The following is a 22,551-nucleotide window of genomic DNA, read 5'->3' as shown; positions in this document are numbered from 1 at the left end:
GAATCATGCATCAACAAACGTGAATATATAAAAGCTTTCATTTATTTGCGCAAGAACATTGTAGCAAATGGTCCATTGCAATTTTTAATAATTACATTATAAAAATGTTTAAATAAAGTTAATGCAAAACATTTAAATATGCATTAATTAAAGTGCATTAGTGTTATTTGATCAACTCAAATCATGTTTGGTTTACAAAGGCTGTACTGAGCATACCTAAGATTTGCACTCACAGAAGTATTGTGTACTTCCAAAATAAATAGATAAATTACTACATGTATGCAGAGGGCAAGCACGCAGGATTGTCTCAAGCAATAAATAAGACTGTCGACATTAAAGACATATACAAGTACTCTTCAATATAGTACAAGATGCTGATGTGATTTGGAAACACCTATTTTTAAAATCACACAACTCGTACTAATACAGTTCCTATTTTTTTCCATATGAATCAAACCTATGAACTTAAGTGCATGATCAAAATAAATACAAAAATCTCCATTCTTAGCACAGTCATCTCCAGACAACACAAACATTAATCCTGGGTAGCTAGAAACACGTCAGTCATTCAGAAATACAGCATCATTCATTTGGAAATGGCAGTATGAATAAAATGTCAATCAGCACCATGTGAAAATGGGAAAGAGTCACCATTCATGTTTTGCCAGTTCCTACCTACAAGAAACACTAATGACATATCAGTCAAAGACAAAAGCAGATTTGAGGGCAGAACCAATAACTATTTCAAATACCCAACAATGCTTTACTGTAGTATGTTTGAAATCACATTAGTCAAAGAAAGGTACATTGTCATAGTTTGTGGTTTTTAGGTGGCACTTTAACACAACTTACAACAAGAGCAATAATTGTTCCCCAGTAAGAGTTGCTTATTCAGTTGAGTAGCAAACAGAAATTCAATGTAGAATTCTGGTCGTAACTCAGTCTTTTAAAACCACATTAATAGCAGCAATCACAGTATTGAAGGAAGGTCCCCTTCCCTCCGTTTCAGCTCACAGAGTTGATTCCATTTCATTCTGCGGTTCCAGGCTCTTCATCTTTGTGCATTCACAGAATGAGATGGCTCTAATTCCTAAACCTCAAGTCCCAACAGTCTCAGGTTCCGTAGCCTTAAAGTGCTTTCAATGCTGAACCATTCATATTTCGTCACTTCATCGTGATTTAACTCCCAGTGACATCTTCAGGTTCTCATACACAACATAGCTGATGCTGACAGCTGGAATGACCTTCAGGAAGTTAGGGGCCAGTCCCCTGTAGAGGCCAGTGGCACCTTCTATCTGGATGATTTGTTTGAAGAGCCCTGACATGGTCACCTGTGGGCTGCCCAGGAGCATAGCTATAGGACAAAATTGGCATAGTCAGCAATAGATCAAAGTAAGCACAAAACTAGTGAACATGTATAAACATCTCAAAATTATACAGTTAATATACTCAAGAATATTAGCAGAATAAATTAGGTGTGTATACATAACTCTCACCTTGTGCCTGCATGCGGGTCCTGACCAAGGCCAAGGGGTAACTGGCCAGCTGACCACAGGAACTGGACACTGTGCCACAACCAAGCAGAACCAGAACACCTGGGTCTGTACTGTTTGTGCCATACTTCTCTAGCCAGGAGTTTTTCAATGTCTATATGAAAAAGGACCAGAGTCAGAATACAGTGGAAATTAAGCATTCAATGATCCAGTGCCTATGGCTTGAAACACTTCTCCAGATTCTCACCTCATACACAGCCAGGTCAATTCCAGCATAGGGGATGATGCCCATCAGGTTGGGGATAAATCCCTTGTAAAAGGCACCTAGTCCCTCTTTCCTGAAGATAGTCTTTGCACAGTCAAAAATGCTGGAGTACTGACCAGTAGTTCGCAAGGCAAGTCGAGTTTTCAGAACCTGATCAGAACATGGAAATGGAAATGTAAGTCATCAATCTCTAGCATGCAAACATGGCTCTACTAAGAAATTGAAACAAAAACCCGGGCGTTGCAGGAGTAATGCATCACTAACTGAGCTACGCTCGACCAGGAACATTTGAATGTGGCATGTTATCTTGGAAAAGTGACAACATTGGCATTACTTATCGAGATAAATCACAATTTAAACCTTATAACAATAAGAAGTATTCATTGCAGATCTATACTAGAGGATGGTGACTGATGTCTGCTCACCTCCATGGGGTAGATGGTGCTCTGAGCGATGACTCCAGCCGTAGAGCCAGCTACAAAACGCTCCAGGATGCCTAGGGTCTCCTTATCATTACCAATCAAACGCTTGATCTGTATCAGGGTCCATTTAAAGTAAAGGAGATAAGACAGACACTGGTTAGAACATCAATATCACATGATCATTTGTTATTTAAAAGAACTGTCTTTAATGAATGGATTGTTTTATTTCTTTTAGTACCTGCTCATAGGCCATGAACTTGATGGCCGATTCAGGAGCAATTTTGATGACGTTCATTCCGTTCCCTCTCCAAAGTGACCTCATCCCACCTTCTTTGATCATCTGACTAAGCCCACTCATGATGCACATGTTGTTGCTACGGGAACCGTGGACCTGACCAGGAAAATCAATGTTTGTCATATTAGGCAAGTAAAATGAACAATTAGATACTCAGGGTCATACTCTCTCTTGGGTTTTCTGAGCATAGGGGCATCCATTCTTCAAACGTATTCAGCTATGAGAATGGTATCTTGTCAAAGAGGTCAAAATGCAAACCACGTCAAAGCGTTCTGGGGTCAGTCATATCGACACACAATTTAATCTAATCAACCTGTTCAAACAGACACAGTGACGTCAATCAGAGGTTATTGAGGCAGCATATGACAGCAAAGAGGGTATCTATCAGATCTGCCCTCTGCTGACTCATGGGCCAATGCAGCCAATAACTTGTCACCACAGTGCGCATGTAGGCTCTTAGCCACTGTCATTGGTCAGCTCACGGAACTCTTACCCTCTTTTCTGCCACAAGTACTCTTGAACCCATCACTGTACTTATTAACACGTTTAGGGCTCTTAGGAAATGCACAGTTGTGCACTGTTATCGGCCTAGAAGTTTTGCAAGATGCTGCTGTCACTCAAAAAACAAATAGATAAGAGGGCTCGGTGTACCATGCCTAGGACAATGAACTGTTGTTGGCCATACAGGGCTGGGTCAAAATAGTAGGTCAAGAGCTTATTACCTGCATGAGTACTTTCAGTCGGTCTAAGGGGGCGGTGAAGGTTCGGGACACAGCTCCTGCACCTCCACCTGCAGCCAGATGCCTCCACCACATCCCCGTCAGCTTCTCCTCTGTTGTGAAGTCATCAGGCACCATCAGATTTTCACCAACATCAAAGAGCTAAAGAAGGCAGAAACACATAAAACATGAGCATTCGTATCCACTATTAGCCTGTCTTTTGTCCAAGAAAATATTGAGTTATTGAAGATCAATTAGCATTTTACAAATATATTTAAGCTATAAGGAAAGGGTAAGTAGACATTTTTCAGGCTGTGCGATTTCTAAAGCCTCATGTGTACAAAAACCTTTCACCTCGAGTAATGACGAGCAGTCCTGGCAATGAAATGTGTCAGAGTGTTAAAGGTCAGTGATGGGTTCTGTGTCCCGTTCTTTTCTGGCAAAGTTAGAAATCCAACAACAAGGTGGACTGAGCAGAAGGGCACAGCTTTCACGTACTGGTTTAGAGTTGATATTGCACGGATGATATTATAAGGTCAAAGGAGGAAGGGCATACTATCTATTATGTAACAATCTAGGTCAGCCAGTGAGACTAAACTCCAAGTGACTCAAGAGGTGCCTTTTCAAAACCTAAACCAGAGTTAAAGTTTTATCCCATTAAGGCTTTACTATGCCAGAGCTAAATCACCAGATTGAAAAATATTTCAATATAGCCAAGTGAACTTACCTAAAAATGGCATCCCCAGTTATGTAATTGTAAGTAACACAACCGATACCAGATAGTCAGTCCAACATGACTTATGTGTAATTGCGGTGTGATATTTTGGCTGGCTGTTGTGTTAGGTGGTATCATTTCAAAGGGAGCGCTTCTAAATATTTTTAGCCCAGCATGACTTACAAACACTGTTCTGTACCTTTTGGCAAACAAGAGGTAAACACTAAAATGTAGAGGTGGATTTGCTAATTAAAAAGAGTATTTCCATATTTCAGTACCACTGTTGCATGCTGGCCACAATCACATTGTCCTGTTGTGGAGGTTCTAAGAAAACCAGGGTATTATTTGTCTCCAACCACTTCATAAAGATAATCTTATGTCAAGGCTAAATTAGCCTGTAACTGACATTTTATACAATTCTGTAAATCTCTGAATTGTAATGTTGTCAGTGGAAACAGTGTGTGAGTTAATGTTGCCTGCTGTGTGGATAACCATCCCTCCCATCTTCTCACCGTGGAGTGTTTCCAGTACAGGGTGATCTCAGGGACATTGTTTTCTTTGGGTTGTAGCAAAGGGTAGTCACTCCACTCATTCCAATCGATTGTCATGGTTCCATTCTTATCCATGCTATTGCGAAAATCAGAATTTTGAAAATATAAATCAAGTTAGCAATACTACCAAAAGTGACTATGAAGAACCCAAGTCCCAAAACGCTATGTCTTAATATCTTACCTGTGTAAGACCTTCTCTGCATGCTTCTGGGATATGTGGACACCAAGGTCCTGGAGAGACTGCATGATCTCTTTACAATCTATTTTATCTAAATTAGAACAGAAGAACATACTATATTCATCACATTATGAATCCAGCTGAATCAGAAAGAAAATCTGTTTTCATTTTAGGGTAGCTAAGGGCAGTTCTAACCGTAACATTTGATTTGTAAACAATAGCATACCAGCTCTCCTGTCCTGGCTCTTGAAAACGAGTTTCAGGTCTTTCTCGTGATCTTGCAAATAGTGAATGAACTCCTCAAAGACCATTTGCCCTTCCAGGTCCTTATCTGCACTTTTCACGGATTTCTGTAGAGGCCCAAAAATAATAAAAGAATTAACAACATGTATCTGGTTCTTATTAAAGCCAACAAGGTAAAAAATAACATGAAAATATTTTGTCCCCCTAAGCATGGCACTTAATCCTAATTGCTCCCATTAGTCGGTCTGGTTAAGTGTCTGCTAAAGGCTTCAGGTATCTGAGAGATAACAACAAAATAAATATTGTAAATCAACAGTAATGTCAAGACTGGGGGCTTATATGGAAGGGGAAGATACTACAGTATTTTAAGTCCTCACAAGAGGTTAAGGTGATTTATTAATATGAAGAAACAGTGCATTTCACAATTACATAATCTCAATGTTCAGCCAAGACAATCCATTTCCACATTGAAAATGTCCCTGATAAAAGCAAACGCCACCCAGGTCAAATGTTGAAAGCAGTTGACCACATTTTGGACATGTACATTTAGAACTATTTTGCTCCATGTTTAAACGCTTTTTCATCTGGGAAGGAGAAGTATTTATATTCCTTGTCAAATGTGAGCTCAGGCCTGCAACATGGATATAAAGAATGTACTCTATGAGAGTACAGTCACATGGCTGACCACCAAACTGCTGGTGCATTAGTTCTATTTTAGACCAGGTAGTTAGACAGGGCTAGGACAAGTTGGCAGGTCGACTCGTCGTTAAGGATAAGCTATAGATAGAGCTCCGTTGCCCACCTCTGCCAAGGACATCATGTCTTGCCTCTAAAAAGTTGGTCACGCAGTCATGGGGATCAAGAAACGTCAGCCAAGTCTTTAATGCATTTCACAGTTCCATCATCTTCTAGCAAATCTTTCAACCAAGCAACACTAAATATGTAACCCTAAAACTGAGGTATTAAGACTTTGATACTCAATTATATTAAGAAAATACCTATTTTTCTTTAACTTGAAGCTGTTGCAGGCCAATAACATGAAAGTGCAGACATCCATAGACCCAAACTATAATAAACTGGGAATGCATTTAAATATATTAAACATATATTAAACACCACAGAAATACACCTCAAAATTGTGTTGACCAGGTCTGGTCCCATAGGGATTTTTTCCCAAGTACTATATGTTTAACTGGTCTGCATTGTGTGTTACATATATGTTCCATCTTCATTTGCAATCATGCCCATCATTGTCTGATACAGAGGTAGTCATCCCTGTTCCTTTAGTAACAGTTAGCCTACTACAGTATCTTGTTTCAACTAGACACCATAATTACCGAACTGAGATAATTGACCCGTTCAGTGAGGGATTACATTCAAAGTACCAGGTTGGTAATATCCAAAACAAAGCATATTGCATTCCAGGACCAAGGGCTGTGCGTTTTCTTTAAACCCAAACTACAGGAGGGTGGAGTTGTACTTACAGGAAACTATGACCACATGATTTTCCACGCATATTTAAGAAATAACACCACAAAGTATCAATCAAAATAACTCTTACGGCTAACTTCCCTAAAACACAAACACACGAGTATAAATAATATTTTTTTAAGTACCTTTCTCCATTTCCGATAAGTTGAAAATTCGTGGGACGGTAGAAACACACTTAATTTAAAAAGCGATTTAAGCTGCGATGGTAGTCCGTTAGACTCAAAATACTCGAATTCAGTTGCATCCGAATTAAGAACAGGAACGTAAAGGCACAGGCCAATCATGTTTAAATAAAGATTAAAAACGTTTAAGACAAATAAATATTGCTCCGGAGAGCGGTCAACCTCCTACAGGCGATAATACTAAAATGCCGGTAGGAAGTGCCTTCCTATTATATAAATGAATGAAACCAGAAACCACTCCCTATTTTACTACAATGACGTTTTCGCACGTCATTACAGTCCTGTGCTAGATTTAAAGGACATCGCTGTTTCGGAAACACCAACATGACTGGGAAAAGTCCATGCTACGCCGAATAGGAATTTAGGAAACGCGAAGACCGAGTTATCCTCTTGCACCTACTTGACATTAAAAATACAAAATATTGTGGCATTTTTAGCAGCTGAGCAAATTCCATATTACATTTGATTGTCTTCATTTTGATTTAGAAAGTGAAAGTTCTGAATATACTTTCTTATAGGAAAATATGAGAAGCCTTTCACTCGCCTCTTATGTTTGATAATTCTTGTCAATTAAAAACGTGACTGCACCCATAATAAACTGCTGGAACATGTAGCTGCAAAACCTTGAGAGCAAGCAACATCAAAAACAGTACATGGATGGGGGCAGTCTGACAAATAAGTTGCTTGAACAAAAATAATGTTATGTTGCTATTAATACATTCCCTTACTATTTGATAATGCTATTTGTACTCATAGGCCAATGAAAATATGTGGAGGCACCACACCACTGTTCTTCAGCTACAAACTAGGATGTCTTCAACACAGCTTTTTCTAATAAGCTACTGTCATGAACTATAACGCTTGTTGTATCCCTAGAAATGTCAATGTCAGAATGCAGGCCTCAACATTCTATACTTCATTAACTGCCACAATATTACAACCATTATTACTACTACCTCAACTATACTTGCCATCACTACCACTACCACTACGATTTCACATTATTTAATACTTCAAGACTAGCAAGCATATTTACTTCACCATAAGTAATTCTCTGTATTTATGTAACCGTTCTAAATAAGCAGTCAAAGATTTCGATACACACCTACACAGTCAAGTTTTGTTTTTGTTTTTTTAAACTATTTTCCACGTTGCGGAATAATAGTGAAGACAACAAATCTATGAAATAACACAAATGGAATCATATTGTAATCAAAAAAGTTTTAGATTCTTCAAAGTAGCCATTGTTTGCCTTGATGACAGCTTTGCACACTTCGCATTCTCTAAACCAACTTCATATCCATGTGATAAATGTGCAGTGGTCGTAGCTCAGATCTATGAGTGTACAAACAACTTCAGCACAATTACAGATCTTAAACGTTTATTTTATGGTTAAATAGTTACAAAACTCTGACTTACCCTGCACAGATTGTAAGATGGTTGATGTGTTCTTAACAGGCACTGGCCTTTCTCTTCGACAATTTAAATTAATTGTATGAGTATGTGGGCATCATTAAGCCTTTAGACATGTCAGTTATACTGAATGACACTTTTTTTTTAACATGTATTATAATTTGGGATAGTTCATATTCTACTTAGGATGGTTAACATTGCAATTTGGTACAATTCTGGGTTAGAGTTTCTTTTTTATAACTTCCCAGGGACAGTATTGTACATAGGTCTGTATATGTTAATGATACTTGAGACTTCATGTTTTTTCCCCACAGTGATCATCACATTTAAATTAATCTGTTAGACATTAAAGAAGACAATCTTTGCTAAATCCTTTATATTTTCAACAGCAAGTTGATTATTCACATTTTATTACAATCATTTGTCTTCTTGTAAAACTGACTGTAATTTAGGCCACAAACTAAAAAAACTACATTGATTTCACTCAGGAATGTATTTTCTATAATACATTCAAGCTTAAGAGGAACCATTTAAAGGTAGGCATGTGCTGTTATTTTCAATAAAACACATTCAATAAATGAAAATATGAATATGGAAGACATGTTAACACAATGATAATTTATGATGAATATTTATTATATGTATTATTTACCCACTAAGCAAAATAATTGGACACCAACATCTGTTCAACATCTGCTCAGTGTCCTTTGCTAAGTACTGCATCACTTCAGGTTGATATCTTGAATGTATCAATAGCTCTACAGATAACATTAATAGTGGGTAGAGAACCGAAAGTTCAATAGCAGTATTATTTTATTTAACCTGTGATAGTATCAGGCGACTCCTCATGAATGTATAACATAAGACAACAGGGAAATATGGGACAATGAATCAATTGGGAACAATTAACAGTAGGATAGTGCCAAGCATGCACGTCAAAAGATAAAGGATTTTGTTCACCCTCTTCATAATCTCTACACAAACTTTATTCTCAATAAGGTAAATGGTACAATATAAAAAATGACTAAAATGTTCAAGTGTAGAAGATGGGTTCTGATTTTAATTGATGGTCTGTACTTTCTGTACATATATATTTACTTTTCAAAAAACATGGCAGATATTTTGCAAAAGATTAATTACATTACAGTAACTCTGGGACATCTCTGAGTCTGGCTTTAGAGATACCAATTTAGGTTTTAGGCTGGTTGCCATGACAACATTCCTTGGTAAATCCAATGCTAGGAAGTCTGGGATCCTGAACCTCATTACAATGGCCATGACAATAAAACTACTTAGGGCAACCAAAGTTCAAGGCAGAAATAATGAGAATTTAGCAGTTTGTTTTAGGATACCACTGCTACCTGTAACCTCACCAGGAAGCACAGGCCGATCATTCTGTCCTAAAGCTAACAAAGAAGATGCAGAATATATAGAGATAAGAGACATTTTAATACATATTGTTGTAGTAAAATGAACAGACAAAATTATTTTCTCAACATTCTGTTTTGGGAAACTTACAGAATGTACTAGTTCTGAACTTTGGTGGGGGTTCCTCCCCCGCCAAAACTAGCAGAAAATCATTGAAGTAAAACAACTGAGTATGGACATTCTGTTCTAGGGGGCAAGGAGAAAAACAACCAAAGGTCTGTTAAAAATTTGCTTTAGCCTTGTTAATTATAAGTTATTGTAACCTCCTAAGACCTGAGCTTTGATAATGTATGCATTTTTAATTTCTTTTAGCTATTTGGGATTAGTAAGACCTGATAAGTATAATATCTAAGCACTATTAAGCAATATTAAACACCTGTCCCTTACTAAGGACAAAAGGTTTAAGTTAAGCAGAATGAAGTAGATGGTGCAAAGTGTCAAAGTAACATCCACATGAATGGCAGGAGAGCAGCAGAGTTTTCCCAGCAGAACTTTGCCCAAAGCATCACACTGCCTGCGCCGGCTTGCTTTCTTCCCATAGTGCATCCTGGTGCCATGTGTTCTCCAGGTAAGCGACGCACATGGTCATCCACGTGATGTAAAAGAAAACTTGATTCATCAGACCAGGCCACCTTCTTCCATTGCTCCGTGGTCCAGTTCTGATGCTCATGTGCCCATTGTAGATGCTTGCCAGTGGACAGGGATCAGCATGGGCACCCTGACTGGTCTGCTGCTACGCAGCCCAATATGCAACAAATTGCAATGCACTGTGTGTTCTGACACCTTTCTATCAGTACCAGCATTAACTTTTTCAGCTATTTGAGCGACAATAGCTCGTCTGTTAGATCGGACCACACGGTCCAGCCTGCTCCCCACGTGCATGCCCATGACCCTGTCACCGGTTCACCGCTTTTCCTTCCTTGAATCACTTTTGATAGGTACGGACCACTGCAGGCTGGAACACCCCACAAGGGCTGCAGTTTTGGAGATGCTCTGACCCAGTCGTCTAGCCATCACAATTTGGCCCTTGTCAAAGTCGCTCAGATCCTTATGCTTGCCCATTTTTCCTGCTTCTAACACATCAACTTTGAGGATAAAATGTACACTTGCTGCCTAATATATCCCACCCGCTTACAGGTGCCATGATGACGAGATTATCAGTGTAACACACATCACCTGTCAGTGGTCATAATGTTATGGCTGATCGATGTATAGTATAAACTAATTACTCCCGCCATCTCTTACGTATAGCCACCAGGGGTCATGTTCACATTGTTCGATGGGAGCACGAACCTAAATAATCAATGACGCGTCAAAGCTTGGGTATAGCTAATAAACTAGTACGGTAATGTCGCGTAAGTTTATTCACCCGTATGTGTCACCTGTGGCTGACGAGTTGTTTTTCTCTTAGCTTTGGTTGGAGTTAGACTGAAAGAGATACATGTCAGGACTTTTCTCATAGGATCCGAGTCTGTTTTAAGCTGAAGAGTGTCGGATGTGTTACACTTGCAATTGCTTGTTACGATGGTTTGTTCTCCAAGCTTCCAAGCCTGGTCAGTTGTTAGTCCAGTAGTTGAGCCCGCATCGCATCAAGAACACTATACACGTTTGTGAGGTGACAATATATACTGTGACTCGGTGTCAAGGTATGTAACCTATGTTTGGAAGATGTTATATGTGCAAGTTTGTTTAATGTTATATTTAATTTGTTGGTTAGGTTAGGCTTTGGTTTCTTTATTTTTTTAATTTTCTGTCGAGTTATCTACGAGCGTAGGTTACAATAAGCAATGATTTCTTTGTTTACAGCTCTTTGGCAGTATTCTTCACCAATGGCTTTTTTTGTAAAAAAGAAGAAATTCAAGTTTCAGACACAATTGACATTGGAAGAGCTGACCGCTGTGCCTTTTGTGAACGGATTATTGTTCTGCAAGCTTAGATTGTTGGACGGTGGAGATTTCGTTGCAACATCATCCAGGTAATGATTTTACGTTGTGTGCTGTGCACATGTATGTCACTTGGTAATCATACTTGTGTCGCCTACAGCATAAACAAACTGCTTTTATAATGTATATCTTACACCATCTTAGCATCTAAAAAAAATATATATATATTATATATACAAATAATGTTGAACTTAAAAGTACGTCTAACCTCATCATGTTGGTCTTGTACATGTTCAGGCCCTGCATTCATAGCTTTGAGAATGTCTAGCAAACTATCCTTCGTGAAGTAAAATGGCCGGACTTGTTTTATAGCTAACAAAAACAAATCAAGTAGTTGTGGATGAACATGATTAGGTACTGTATTGATACAGCATTAAATATCCAAGCTTTGGTTTACAACCAAGCCAAGTGAGTCTGACTGGTAACTTCATAATAATTAACTTGGAGTAAGGCCCACTACATACAGTTGTGTTCTCCCTGTATTGTACATTCCCATTCAAGTCACATCCAGTCCTTTTCTCAAACCTCAAAAAAATAAAAGTTTCACCTCCCTTTTGGGCTGGATGGGTAATATACTATCAATATGTGTATGATCTATTAGTCGAATCACTATCCAACCTTAGTTAGCCATGAAATTCCAGTTTGAAAACAAGTGGTTTTGAAGACACAGTACATATTGCCTCTGGGGTCTTTTTGGCTCAACAGAGCCACTTTTACAACCATTGGCAAAAATAATTGCGGAATGCATCTTCAACCTCTGCCTGGTAAATATATGAAATCACCTAGGATACTCTGCCCTTTTAACCAGTTAAGTCAAAGGGGCGAACATGTTTGAGGGAATTTTCACTCAACTGCCAGCATCAGTACCTCTGCAGGTTTCCGACCCTCCTGGGGGAGTTACAACAGTGGAATGAGGACCTTATTTCTGCTGGCGATGCCTGAGCTTCCCAGCAACTTGTCAACTAGTGCCACAGTTGAGGCTCAAACCTAGACAGTGCTGGTCAGCTTGGTCATCTTAGACCGCTGTGCATCTTGGGAGGGAATCTGTTCATTGACTCTCCTAGTCCCTCTCACTATTTTGCTCTCTGTAATTTCCCAAATCTACACACTCGGTGAGGAAACATGGGAACACTAAAGGAGTCAAGTCTGATAACTCTGTCTCTGACTCAAGTGCAGGAAAACTCTCTCATTCAGTGATCGGTTTCTCAGAAGTGCAGGGACTGATGGTGGTGGGGTGTTCCAACACTCCCTCTGCCTCCGATACAGATTTTATGTTGTCATAGTTCCTGAGGTGAACAGTACACTGAAGTTCCATTGTTCTGTTGTCTAAAATAGTTCTGACTTCCATGGAGTTTGATCCGTGGGCCGTGCTCCGCAGTATGTCAATTCTTAAGTCCTGTTGGTTGTAACAGGCCGGAGGGGTGGGTGGGTCCTGTCCTCACTTAGGCCATTCCCTGCTATCTGAGACCTCTACAGCAACTCGCATCCTTAACATACAGCACCTGTTCTGCTATCAAAGTCTGTTCAAGGTCCACAAAGCTAATACTTCCATGGGTCGCTCCTCTTGTCAGTTCGTTTTCCTTCTCTATCGCCACATTCTCTTGTCACCCTTATTGAAACCTGTAGCTGCCTCGCATGCTTGTGTGTGTCGTCTCCACAATCTAGTTCTCAGTGATGCTGTCTGCAAGGATGTGCTGCTTTCATGTTGTGACATCTTTCTTCATGTGTTGTTGTTCTCAGGTTGGTTGGTGTAGGAGTAGTTGCCGCTTTGCGTCTTCTGTATGTTTTATCCATTTAGGCCAGATTTTCATCCAAGACCCTATCCTCAAAGGAGGCCAGTTTAACCTCTCAGTCAGTAGTCATAGTTCTCACCTGCTTTTGTTTTTCTTGTTTGGTTTTGCTAACTCATGTCTTTGTAGTTTTGGAATCACATCCCAATTCTCCATCTAATACAGTTTATGTAAACTTTTCTGCTTTGTGTTTAGGTGAGCATTTTAAGCCTCAATAATCTGTTAGTGTGTTTTGCATTGCAGCAGGGTTTTCGTGGTGAGATCTGTGTTGTGTATTCCCTCTGACATTGCATTGGGGCCTTGGGTATCTGAGAATTGACTCCGAGATACCTCTAGTACAATGAGTTTGGTTGTTTAGCGTTGTTTCCAGTTACCCCCCCCCCCCCTTACTAGTGCTCCATTATCTCTTTCACTCTTTGATTGAAAGTTTTTTTTCTGGGAATTTTGGCGGTGTAGTTGCCATGGTGGTTGAATAATGCCATCTGGTCTGTGGAATGTGGCTGAGAAGGTTTTTTGAGACTGAAGGGGGGCAGTGATTGGCTTTGGGCTCCTGATAAGCCGGAGAGGTGTGACGACAGAGAACCAAAGCAAAACAAAAGGTGTCTGTCAGGGGTGGAGCTTAGCTTAGCCTTCATTCCAATGGATGCGAAGCATAGCAACAGGGCCGCTGAAATCCCATTGCTTCAGGGCAGTGAAAGGAACATTGGCCTTCTTTGATTCTGGCACCAGTTGGTTGCACGGCATCTCTCAGGTGCCTGCTACACTGGTGGATGAGGTGAGTATTCCCTTACTAGGTAAAGTGCTTTGAGTACCTCTTTTGATGGAAATGTGATACCTTAAATCCAATGTGCTGTTATTATCATTACAAGAGAAATCCATGCTATTTGTTGAGTCTATGTAGCTCTTCGACAATCATATTTTTGGAATGTGCAGCAGTAGTGGACTTTAGTTATATATTTTTCAATTAGACAACATCATTTGATTTGTCCAAATTGGTCTACAGCTGGTTTTCAGTCATTTCCTGCCTTTTGGTCAGAGATGCATAACATGAATTAGGAGACATTGTGGGGAGAGAGAAAGGCTTGAGAGGATAGCAGTGTTGGTGAGAGTGGGTGGAAATGAATAGGTGAGGGGGAGGGGAGTGTTGGAAGCAGCTGCCACCAGTTTACACGGTTCCATAAAGCTGATTTTAAAGAAGGGATTTGTTTTGTCAACTCTTACGCAGTATGCAATATTCACAATTTGGAAGGCTGGCTGCCATCTCTTCTGCCAGTGTTTTGACTTAGAGGGAAAAGGCAATACAGCAATGTGTAGTTGTGTCTTCAGAGTACATTTATTACATTTATTTAGAAAGCCCACTTTTTTTCACAAAGTGCTTTTACAAAACCCCCAGCCCAACTGCGTCTACATAGTAATAGCAATATTAGCATTAGGGGACATTCTGTCCTTGGTGGTAGAGATTCTCTAGGGATCACACGTGGCTCCCCTGGAACATTTGTTTGGCCAGATGATACTATGCAGACACTCCCTGTCATGGCATGGAGATAGGAATACCCAGTGGCCTGCCAGGAACCAGACCACTACTCACCAATACACTAAAGTCCTTCCGCAACTCCGTAGTCTTTACAACAAATGTGTCAGCTGGTTTAAGGGCCATTTGATAATCGACTGTTCACAGGACACTTCTGTCTTTTGACATCCAGACATTATCATGACAGTGAATTCCTTTTCTTTTGTGTCCTGATGTAACGAAGCACTGGAGCCCCTGTGCTCATTTCAACACACTGCACCTATGGACAGTTTCTGGTACCTGCCCTGGCAATACTGTGAAGAAGTGGAATAATGGAAGTATGGAGAATACTTATTGCTGACACAAGCACACTAAATACCCAATAATTGAGTTTATTGCAATAAATAAATCCACTGTTTTACAACTTTGTTGTTCTTACCATAGAAAACCAACAGATGGCCAGACCATAGAAAATGTTTGTAGTCCAATGTTAGAGGCTAAATTGCTGACTGGTGTTTGCATTTTATTATTGTTCACAGATAAATTGAAATACAGTACATTTGGAAAAAGTTTAAAATGGGGGCTGTAGGAAATTGATACTTTGAAGCTAATGTCCAGCAAAGGTACAGTTCTGCTCAAGTTTGCATACCCTTGGAGAATTGTTAATGTATGTACAATTTGGAAAGAAAACATGAGTGAGCAGGCAAAACATGTCTTGTTATTTCGTATGGGATTCACATTCAAATGTAGGTCATAACAGAATGGTGCAATCATAAAACAAATCATGGCAAAAAAGAGGAAAATGAACTGAACCCTGTTCAAAAGTCTGCATACCCTTTAGTTCTTAATACTGTGTCTTGCCCCCTTTAGCATCAATTACAGCGTGCAGCCTTTTGAAATAGTTGTCTATGAGGCCCCGAATTCTTGCAGATGGTATCGCTGCCCATTATTCTTGGCAAAATGCCTCCAGGTCATGCAAAGTCTTTGGTCGTCTTGCATGAACAAGAGATCTCCCCAGAGTGGTTCGATGGTCAGGTGACTGTGATGGAAGAATGCAAATTGTCTGCCAGTATTTTCTGATAACATGCTGCATTCATCTTGCCATCAATTTTCACAAGATTCCCTGTGCCTTTAGAGCTCACCCCCCCCAAAAAAAACATCAGTGAGCCATTGCCATGCTTCACAGTACGGATGGTATTCTGTTCACTATAGGCCTTGTTGACCCCTCTCCAAACATAGTGCTTATGTTTGTGACCATAAAACTCTAATTACGATCTTGTCGCTCCTAATTAGTGAGCCAGAAGCTGTGACTCATGCCATTTTCACCTGTTTGTGTCACCTTGTGTGTCTGTAACAAGGGCAAATATTCAAGGGGTATGCAAACTTTTGATCAGGGCCATTTGGGTGATTTCTGTTATCATTATAATTTAAAAAGGAGCCAGAAAACTAATAAATGGCTTCATATGATTACTATCCTTAAATAAGAGGTTTTTTTGCATGATCATATCTTCAAAATCAATGCCCATATTTCACAATTTCTGCCAGGGTATGCAAACTTATGAACTGTACATAGTGTAACAAAATAGCTGACTATGGGAACCCTTTTTTGTGATACTGCAACAAATCACAGCAAATTAACATTAACACCAGAAATGAAATCCCCAAATCTAATATTTTTCATAGTTTCAATAACAATTCTCCAAGCCACAGCTTCGTACTCCTTATAAAAAATAGAGGACTGCATTACTATATACCATTTGTTGGTGTGATTTCGGGATTTGTGTCTGGCAATTGACCATTTTACTGGATTAGTAAGGCCTTACTGAATTGTTGGATGATTGGTACTTTTTGACCACTGAATTCAATTGACAGTTTGGGTGAAATGCAGTTTCTCACAGATTATGTTAACATTATCCCTTTCCCATGGGATAATGTTGCAGGAATGCTATTTCAATCTGTTTGTATTCAGAAACTGACAGTGGTGTGTATTCATGGAAGCCAAAGAAATCTGGGTTTTCCAAATAATAAAATAGAAACAACTATTTAAATTTTCTTTAATTTTGTAGAGCCAGTTTGGCGTTGGCATCACACCACTCTTATCACATGGTTAAATTAGAATTGACAAAAATGTTTATCTCGTTGTTGTCTTTTTCTAGCTAATTAGCTAAAAGAGAACCTTTCCTAAATATTAATGAATAAGGATTTGGACTTGGAATCTCGGGACTGGCCATTGATTAAAAGAATAGTCTACAGAGGAAGGAAGTTCATGTTTGTGCTAATGTTAACTAGTTGGTTTATCGTTGCCGTAAAAGGAAGTTAGGTTTAACAGTGTATTGTTTCGGCTTGTCTCGTAAGACATCAAAACACAGACAGTTTTAGCCTGTTGGCAACATGCAGAGGTTTACAGTATTTACTTCCACTAGTTCCACCCACAACTCCTGGCTTAAAACAGGCTTAAACTAGGCTAAACATTTCTGACTCTTTTACAAGCAACAGTACACTCTTTGTCATCTTAGACACACACACACACACACACACAGCCTGCCACAACTTTATATAATTTATATTAATGGTAATTTGATATTGACAAATAGTTTTTGGTAGATATCTTTAGTTGTGACTGTACACTATACAAATTGTTTTATTTGTTTAAATGGTGCTGGAATTTCAGAGGAATCTCTTTGGTCTCACTTCGACTTGGTGGTTTTAAATATTGGCCTAATAGTTTTCTGGTCCAAAAATCACTTGGCTGTGTTTTATAGGGGATGTTACTGTAACTGTTTGTAATATATGCTTTATGGACTTCCCCAGACATATTTCCTCATGTTGTGATGACTTACTTGTGGTAGAAATTCCCAGACATTTTTCCTCATTTGGTGATGACCAACATATGCTGACAGGAACACAAATATTGTCTTGTCTCAGCCATACAGTGGTGAAGGAAGGTTAGAAAAAACTGCTTATTGAGGTTGTAAAAATAATACATTTTTATCCTCCAGTAATTTTACCCACACACCACCATAGGATGGTGGCAGTAATGTCGTAATGACTTGAAATCATGCATTTTAGTTTATAAAGTGGTTTCTTGGATTAAACAATGTAATTTACACATATTTGTATCAAGGTATTACAGAGCCAAGTAAGTCCTAATATATATTTTTTGCATCATGGAATGTAGGATTTCATTCAACAGCACATGGGCTACTTTTGTCTACCACATACACATTAGAAGCCGTGTGAAAATGTATTGGGATTTGCTCCATTTTAGGTATTAGCCTAAATGTCTGCTGTTTGAAAGTGTTCACTGTAAACAATCATGGGCCTAAAGTTGAACAGAATACTGATGAGACATTTGCTTAGTACCCCAAGAAATATGAGGCAAATTGGCTAGCTTCAGTCTGCTGAGGGCTGATTTAAAAACAAAATAAACAAAATTGCACTACCACAAGACCATCGGTACACCCTACAGTTATCTGGACAGTTTCACATGGAAATTTCCATGAGCTCTTCTCTGTATTTTATTCATTTTTGAGTGGCCTGGTTGGGGACAGGACTCAAGTAATCCCTATGCTTGCACACAATCCTGTCATCCTATTGGGTAGAACAGTGTCAAGCATTCTAGGATCAAAATGGATAGGTTATCGCCAGGAATGTTTACATCAACCACTCTGCATGCCATTTCCCTGAATGTATGGATGGACAGGGGTATATCAGCCACTGGCCTATTTACATTGTAAACACAATGTTTTTACAGAAGCCTGCATGCCACTCTTCACTTTTTGCTTGACTAACTATGCTTTCCCTTAAACTGGACATGAAGGAAATAGAGGGCAAATGCACAGTTCATGTCATACGCTCAGTTAATACTTACATTGGGTACACTAAAACAGTACTGATGGTCATTCACTTCAGAGCTCTCTTGTCACTAATAACAATGCTTTTTAAACAAACTTTTTATTTTGAATTGATAAAGCTTTAGTTCCATGACTTGTTGATTCCCGTGTCCTTGACCTACAGAGAGGAGATTCAGGAGAACTGTGTTCGCTGGAAGAAGAAGTTCACCTTTGTGTGTAAAATGAGTGCCAACCCCACAACCGGAGTGCTGGATCAAGCCATCTGTCGGATCTCTGTGCGGAAGGTAAGACCTGTCTGTCTACTGATTGGAGAGTTCTGTTATCAACAAAATCCTAATCTGTCCTGTTATCTCTGTGTCTGTGAACATCAGGAGCTACAGTTCCTTCTATGTGACTGGATATTGTATCTTTCCATGTTCCCTCCATAACCCCTGTTGCTGATGGTAGATCAGTATTAAACGCAAACATTCCTATGTATGCCAAACTGTCAGTGCTCAGTAGTCATCTTCCTCTTCCTGTTTTCACTACAGGAACTCAAAGGAGGAAAAACATATTCAAAGGTAAGAGCCACCACCTCCTGAGCACCCCTCCATATATCTGAAAACACCCACCCACCCACCCACCCACCCACACACACAACAGTTTTTCTGGCCTTATGTCAACAAACGTCCCTGTTCTCGCAATTAAACGTTTACATTAGTCAGCCCATTTGTAGAAACACTAGAATCAACTTTGCCACTTAGAATAAGCATTGTAAATGATATAATGTGTTGTCCTGAGAGAATCCTGTCCAACATGTCACTGTTATAACCACCCACAGACTGCATGTACCATAGGCCTTGTGTGTTATTCACCATTTGCATGAACTTCACATCATGAGGAATTAAAGAGAATGAATGAATGATTAGGTTGCTGGGGACTCTTCCTGTGTTCTCACACTATACTTCTGAACTTTCTAATGTTAAATATAACCCCTTTCCTTCTTGGAAGTGGGCTTCCTTGAATACACAGGTTGTGTAACTTGAAGGAAATGAGACTAATCTCCTCCTGGATGACCTGAGATTTAAACTACAAACAGGAAGACGACATCTGGACCACTTGTTCTCTACGTCCAGTCCCTCAGGGCTGTAAAACGTCTCTGTCAATTGTCATGTTTGCCATGTATGCTGGTGTATTTAATGTAATGTTGCCTTCTCTCCCTCCTCAGCTAGGTTTCACTGAACTCAACATGGCCGAGTTTGCTGGTTCGGGCTCTGCAGCCCGCTGTTGCCTGCTTGAGGGATATGACACCCAGAATACCAGACAGGACAATTCAATACTAAAGGTAAGGGGCTGGGCTAGGGTGGGCCAGTGTGATGAATACATACCTTGAGACTTGACGCAGGGTTGGTTTTGGATGTGTTTTCAATGGCTAATATACTGTGGTTGATACTAAGTGAGTTTGTACTGAACGATGAAGGAAATCCCCCAGAGCTGTTGATCCTCTACAACCTAGTTCAGCTTTGATATAGCTTGTGCAGATACCGGTTGATGTCTCATTTGGTTTTGTGTGTGGTAATAAAAGTCATTGTCGGATTTTCTTTCAAGGTGACTATCGGGATGACCCTCCTGTCTGGAGATCCGTGCTTCAAAACGTGAGCGGACATGTTCAGATCTGTTTCAGATGTCTTTAAATGGAGTCGTTTGCAGTCATGCATACAAAGAGACTATGACGTTTCATTTTTCATAAACGCAACCTACGGAAGTGACCAAACAAAACATATACACGGAATGATGTATTTGGAAGACGAGAGAGGAAAACATTGAGGGAGAAAACCCTGTAAGGGGGTGTGGTCACTGACAACAGTCAATAGACAGAGTGGCCAGTGTTTGACACGTTTATTAAAAAAAAAAAAAAGATTCAAATATTCAGCCAAAACACATTCTACAGATATTATACAAATGTTGTCATTGCTCGCTCTTCTAGAAATGGGCAGGTGTTGAGTTCCAACACTAAATAATACAGCAATTTAAGTTTTTTTTGTCAACATAAATAGTGAATCGGCGTGATGTAAAGCTAATTCACATGCACAGAGATATAGGTTGGATCAGGTTTACCAATCTGAACTCCAAATGAGATGATTCTGGAGTTCAAATCAAACAATTACAATGAGGTTAAAGTAATTGGAAATATAATAAACTCTTCTTTTTTGTCCCAATACTACATGCTGCATGTGACAGTTGAACCACAATTACTTCCCCTTGCAGGGTTGCCAGAATTGGTCCCCAAGTGTGCCCGAATTGGGTGACAAATGTATTCACCATTGATAAATGAGACCCCCATGGGACTTCAGTGAACTACCATGTAGAAACAAAAATGAAATGTTGCTCAGTGCTAATGTTTTCTTTGGCAGCGCACCCAGCACAGCCAAGTGCATCTCTGTCTCAGGCCAGGACCACACCCTACAGCTAGACTGTAAGGGGGAGGGCAGTGGAAGCCCAAAGCGTCCCCCTTCCCTGGGCCGGTCTATGAAGCCCAGACCCTCTATAATCAGCTCAGGTATGACATGGTACTGTACATGGATCCACCTAAACCTGGCAACAGTGGGAGTTTTATGATTACCCATGAGAACTAAATGGCTAAACTATGTCTGGGAATGATGGTGGGGGGCTTTAATTAACACAGGTGTGGTTCTGTTTGATGTCAGGTCTACCAGAAGAGTTGGACCAGATCCAGTTGACCAGCCAAGAAGTGTTCCAATTTGGCCACTCTCGCAACTCCAGCTATGCCAGCCAGCTGAGCAGGATCTCAGGTCTGTGTATTTTCCTGTTGCCCATCTTCCCACTCCACAGCCAAGGCAACCTTATGTGTTGAATTCTATATTTGCCACCCGTGTTGACGTAAACGCCTTGTTCCATAGACTACAGCACGGAGCACTCCTGCTCCTCCAGTCTGTCAGACCTCACACACAGGAGGAACACCTCCACGGGAAGCAGCACCTCCGGAGGCTTGAGTTTAATCATAGACTCCCCACCGGAGGAGAGACCCCCTCGGCCCCCACGGCCCATTCTGCCGTCCAGCAGACCCCCCAGGCACGTGGTTTTCACAGTGAAACAGTCGTACATTGTTTGACTGCAGTTCAACCTCTTGCTTTTGACTGACTGGGCCTTTGTACTTCACGCTGTGACAGGAAGAAGCAGGATTCCGTGGAGAGCCATCCCTCCAGGGTGAACGACACACGCATCGATGCTGATGATGTTGTTGAAAAGATTGTCCAGAGCCAGAACTTTGCTGACATCAGTAACACAGAGGGTATGAAGCACTGGCCTCACTCTGCATGTTCACTTGTCCTGTACTCCTTTGTACACAAGTGTTTTATTTTTATTTAAGTGTGTTTATTTCCTCCTCAGACAGTAACCTACTACTGTTTGTCAGTAAAGACGGCACCACTTCCCTGAATGGGTTACGCCTTGGAACCCGGTAAGAAAGTGGACACATACTGTACACACACACACGCTCGCTTGCACACACACACACACACACACACACACAGTCTCACCATGCCACTTCTCATTTAGGGTATTGGCCGGTGTCTATGAGCCAGTAGTGATTGAGAGCCATTAGGACGGGGGTGGAAGAGGTGAAGCTTGTGGACCAACTTATGAAATTGAGCTGGTTGCCCGGAGACAAAGACCATCTCACAAAGTTCTTATGTTTAGTCGTGGGTCTGTTAACCCTGTATGTTTTTATTATTTTTGTTGGTCAGTGCACTTTGTTTCAGATGTGTTGTTTTTAACCCCAAATGGTATAGTTGTCTGAACTAACATCAGCTGTATGTCGATATAGACTGTTTCCATGGTGAAAGTTATGTCCTGTTAAAAAGAAGAGACATATATCCTCTTTAGCCTTATCATACAGTGGATGTAAGTCTACACACCCCTGTTAAAATGCTAGGTTCTTGTGATATTAAAGAATGAGACAAAGATAAATCATGTCAGAACTTTTTACACCTTTAATGTGACCTATAACGTGAACAATTCAATTGAAAAACAAACTGAAATCTTTGAGGGGGGGGAAAT

General features: G+C 40.1%; 2 protein-coding genes across 6 annotated transcripts; one reads left to right on the top strand and one right to left on the bottom strand.

Annotated features, from left to right (window-relative positions):
• Positions 1 to 20: 20 nt before the first annotated feature.
• On the bottom strand, positions 21 to 6,734 carry slc25a25a (solute carrier family 25 member 25a). Its single transcript, XM_010876229.4, has 10 exons — positions 6,498 to 6,734; positions 4,865 to 4,988; positions 4,642 to 4,729; positions 4,422 to 4,536; positions 3,198 to 3,356; positions 2,419 to 2,571; positions 2,184 to 2,291; positions 1,741 to 1,908; positions 1,497 to 1,647; positions 21 to 1,354 (listed from the first exon to the last, which is right to left on the bottom strand). The coding sequence occupies exons 1-10, from the start codon at positions 6,654 to 6,656 to the stop codon at positions 1,170 to 1,172; spliced, it is 1,410 nt and encodes a 469-aa protein (XP_010874531.2). The 5' UTR covers positions 6,657 to 6,734; the 3' UTR covers positions 21 to 1,169.
• Positions 6,735 to 10,739: 4,005 nt separating this feature from the next.
• fam102aa (family with sequence similarity 102 member Aa) lies at positions 10,740 to 22,461 on the top strand. 5 transcript variants are annotated; one of them, XM_020052283.3, is made up of 12 exons: positions 10,740 to 11,041; positions 11,202 to 11,370; positions 18,656 to 18,776; positions 19,023 to 19,052; positions 19,700 to 19,816; positions 20,080 to 20,126; positions 20,886 to 21,031; positions 21,180 to 21,284; positions 21,393 to 21,564; positions 21,663 to 21,784; positions 21,883 to 21,952; positions 22,051 to 22,461. In XM_020052283.3, the coding sequence occupies exons 2-12, from the start codon at positions 11,225 to 11,227 to the stop codon at positions 22,094 to 22,096; spliced, it is 1,122 nt and encodes a 373-aa protein (XP_019907842.2). In that variant the 5' UTR covers positions 10,740 to 11,041; positions 11,202 to 11,224; the 3' UTR covers positions 22,097 to 22,461. The 5 variants fall into 5 exon arrangements, with proteins under 5 accessions (XP_019907842.2, XP_019907843.2, XP_019907844.2 ...); XM_020052285.3 differs by lacking the exons at positions 10,740 to 11,041; positions 11,202 to 11,370 and adding exons at positions 13,556 to 13,903; positions 14,883 to 14,976; XM_020052284.3 differs by lacking the exons at positions 10,740 to 11,041; positions 11,202 to 11,370 and adding an exon at positions 13,554 to 13,903.
• The last annotated feature ends 90 nt before the right edge of the window (positions 22,462 to 22,551 follow it).

This window comes from Esox lucius, chromosome 13, assembly GCF_011004845.1.
Source record: "Esox lucius isolate fEsoLuc1 chromosome 13, fEsoLuc1.pri, whole genome shotgun sequence".
Classification (NCBI taxonomy): Eukaryota; Metazoa; Chordata; class Actinopteri; order Esociformes; family Esocidae; genus Esox; species Esox lucius.
This window is presented reverse-complemented; position numbering and strand designations above follow the sequence as displayed.

Bases quoted from the DNA above. Each gene is read 5' to 3' on its own strand.
- fam102aa (XM_020052283.3), top strand. From the start codon at position 11,225: ATGGCTTTTTTTGTAAAAAAGAAGAAATTCAAGTTTCAGACACAATTG. The intron at 11,371-18,655 runs GTAATGATTTTA...CTTGACCTACAG, and splicing joins TTCGTTGCAACATCATCCAG to AGAGGAGATTCAGGAGAACT. The intron at 21,953-22,050 runs GTAAGAAAGTGG...CTTCTCATTTAG, and splicing joins GGGTTACGCCTTGGAACCCG to GGTATTGGCCGGTGTCTATG.
- slc25a25a (XM_010876229.4), bottom strand. From the start codon at position 6,656: ATGATTGGCCTGTGCCTTTACGTTCCTGTTCTTAATTCGGATGCAACT. The intron at 2,572-3,197 runs GTAATAAGCTCT...TTTCCTGGTCAG, and splicing joins GACTGAAAGTACTCATGCAG to GTCCACGGTTCCCGTAGCAA. The intron at 1,648-1,740 runs GTGAGAATCTGG...TTTTTCATATAG, and splicing joins TTGACCTGGCTGTGTATGAG to ACATTGAAAAACTCCTGGCT.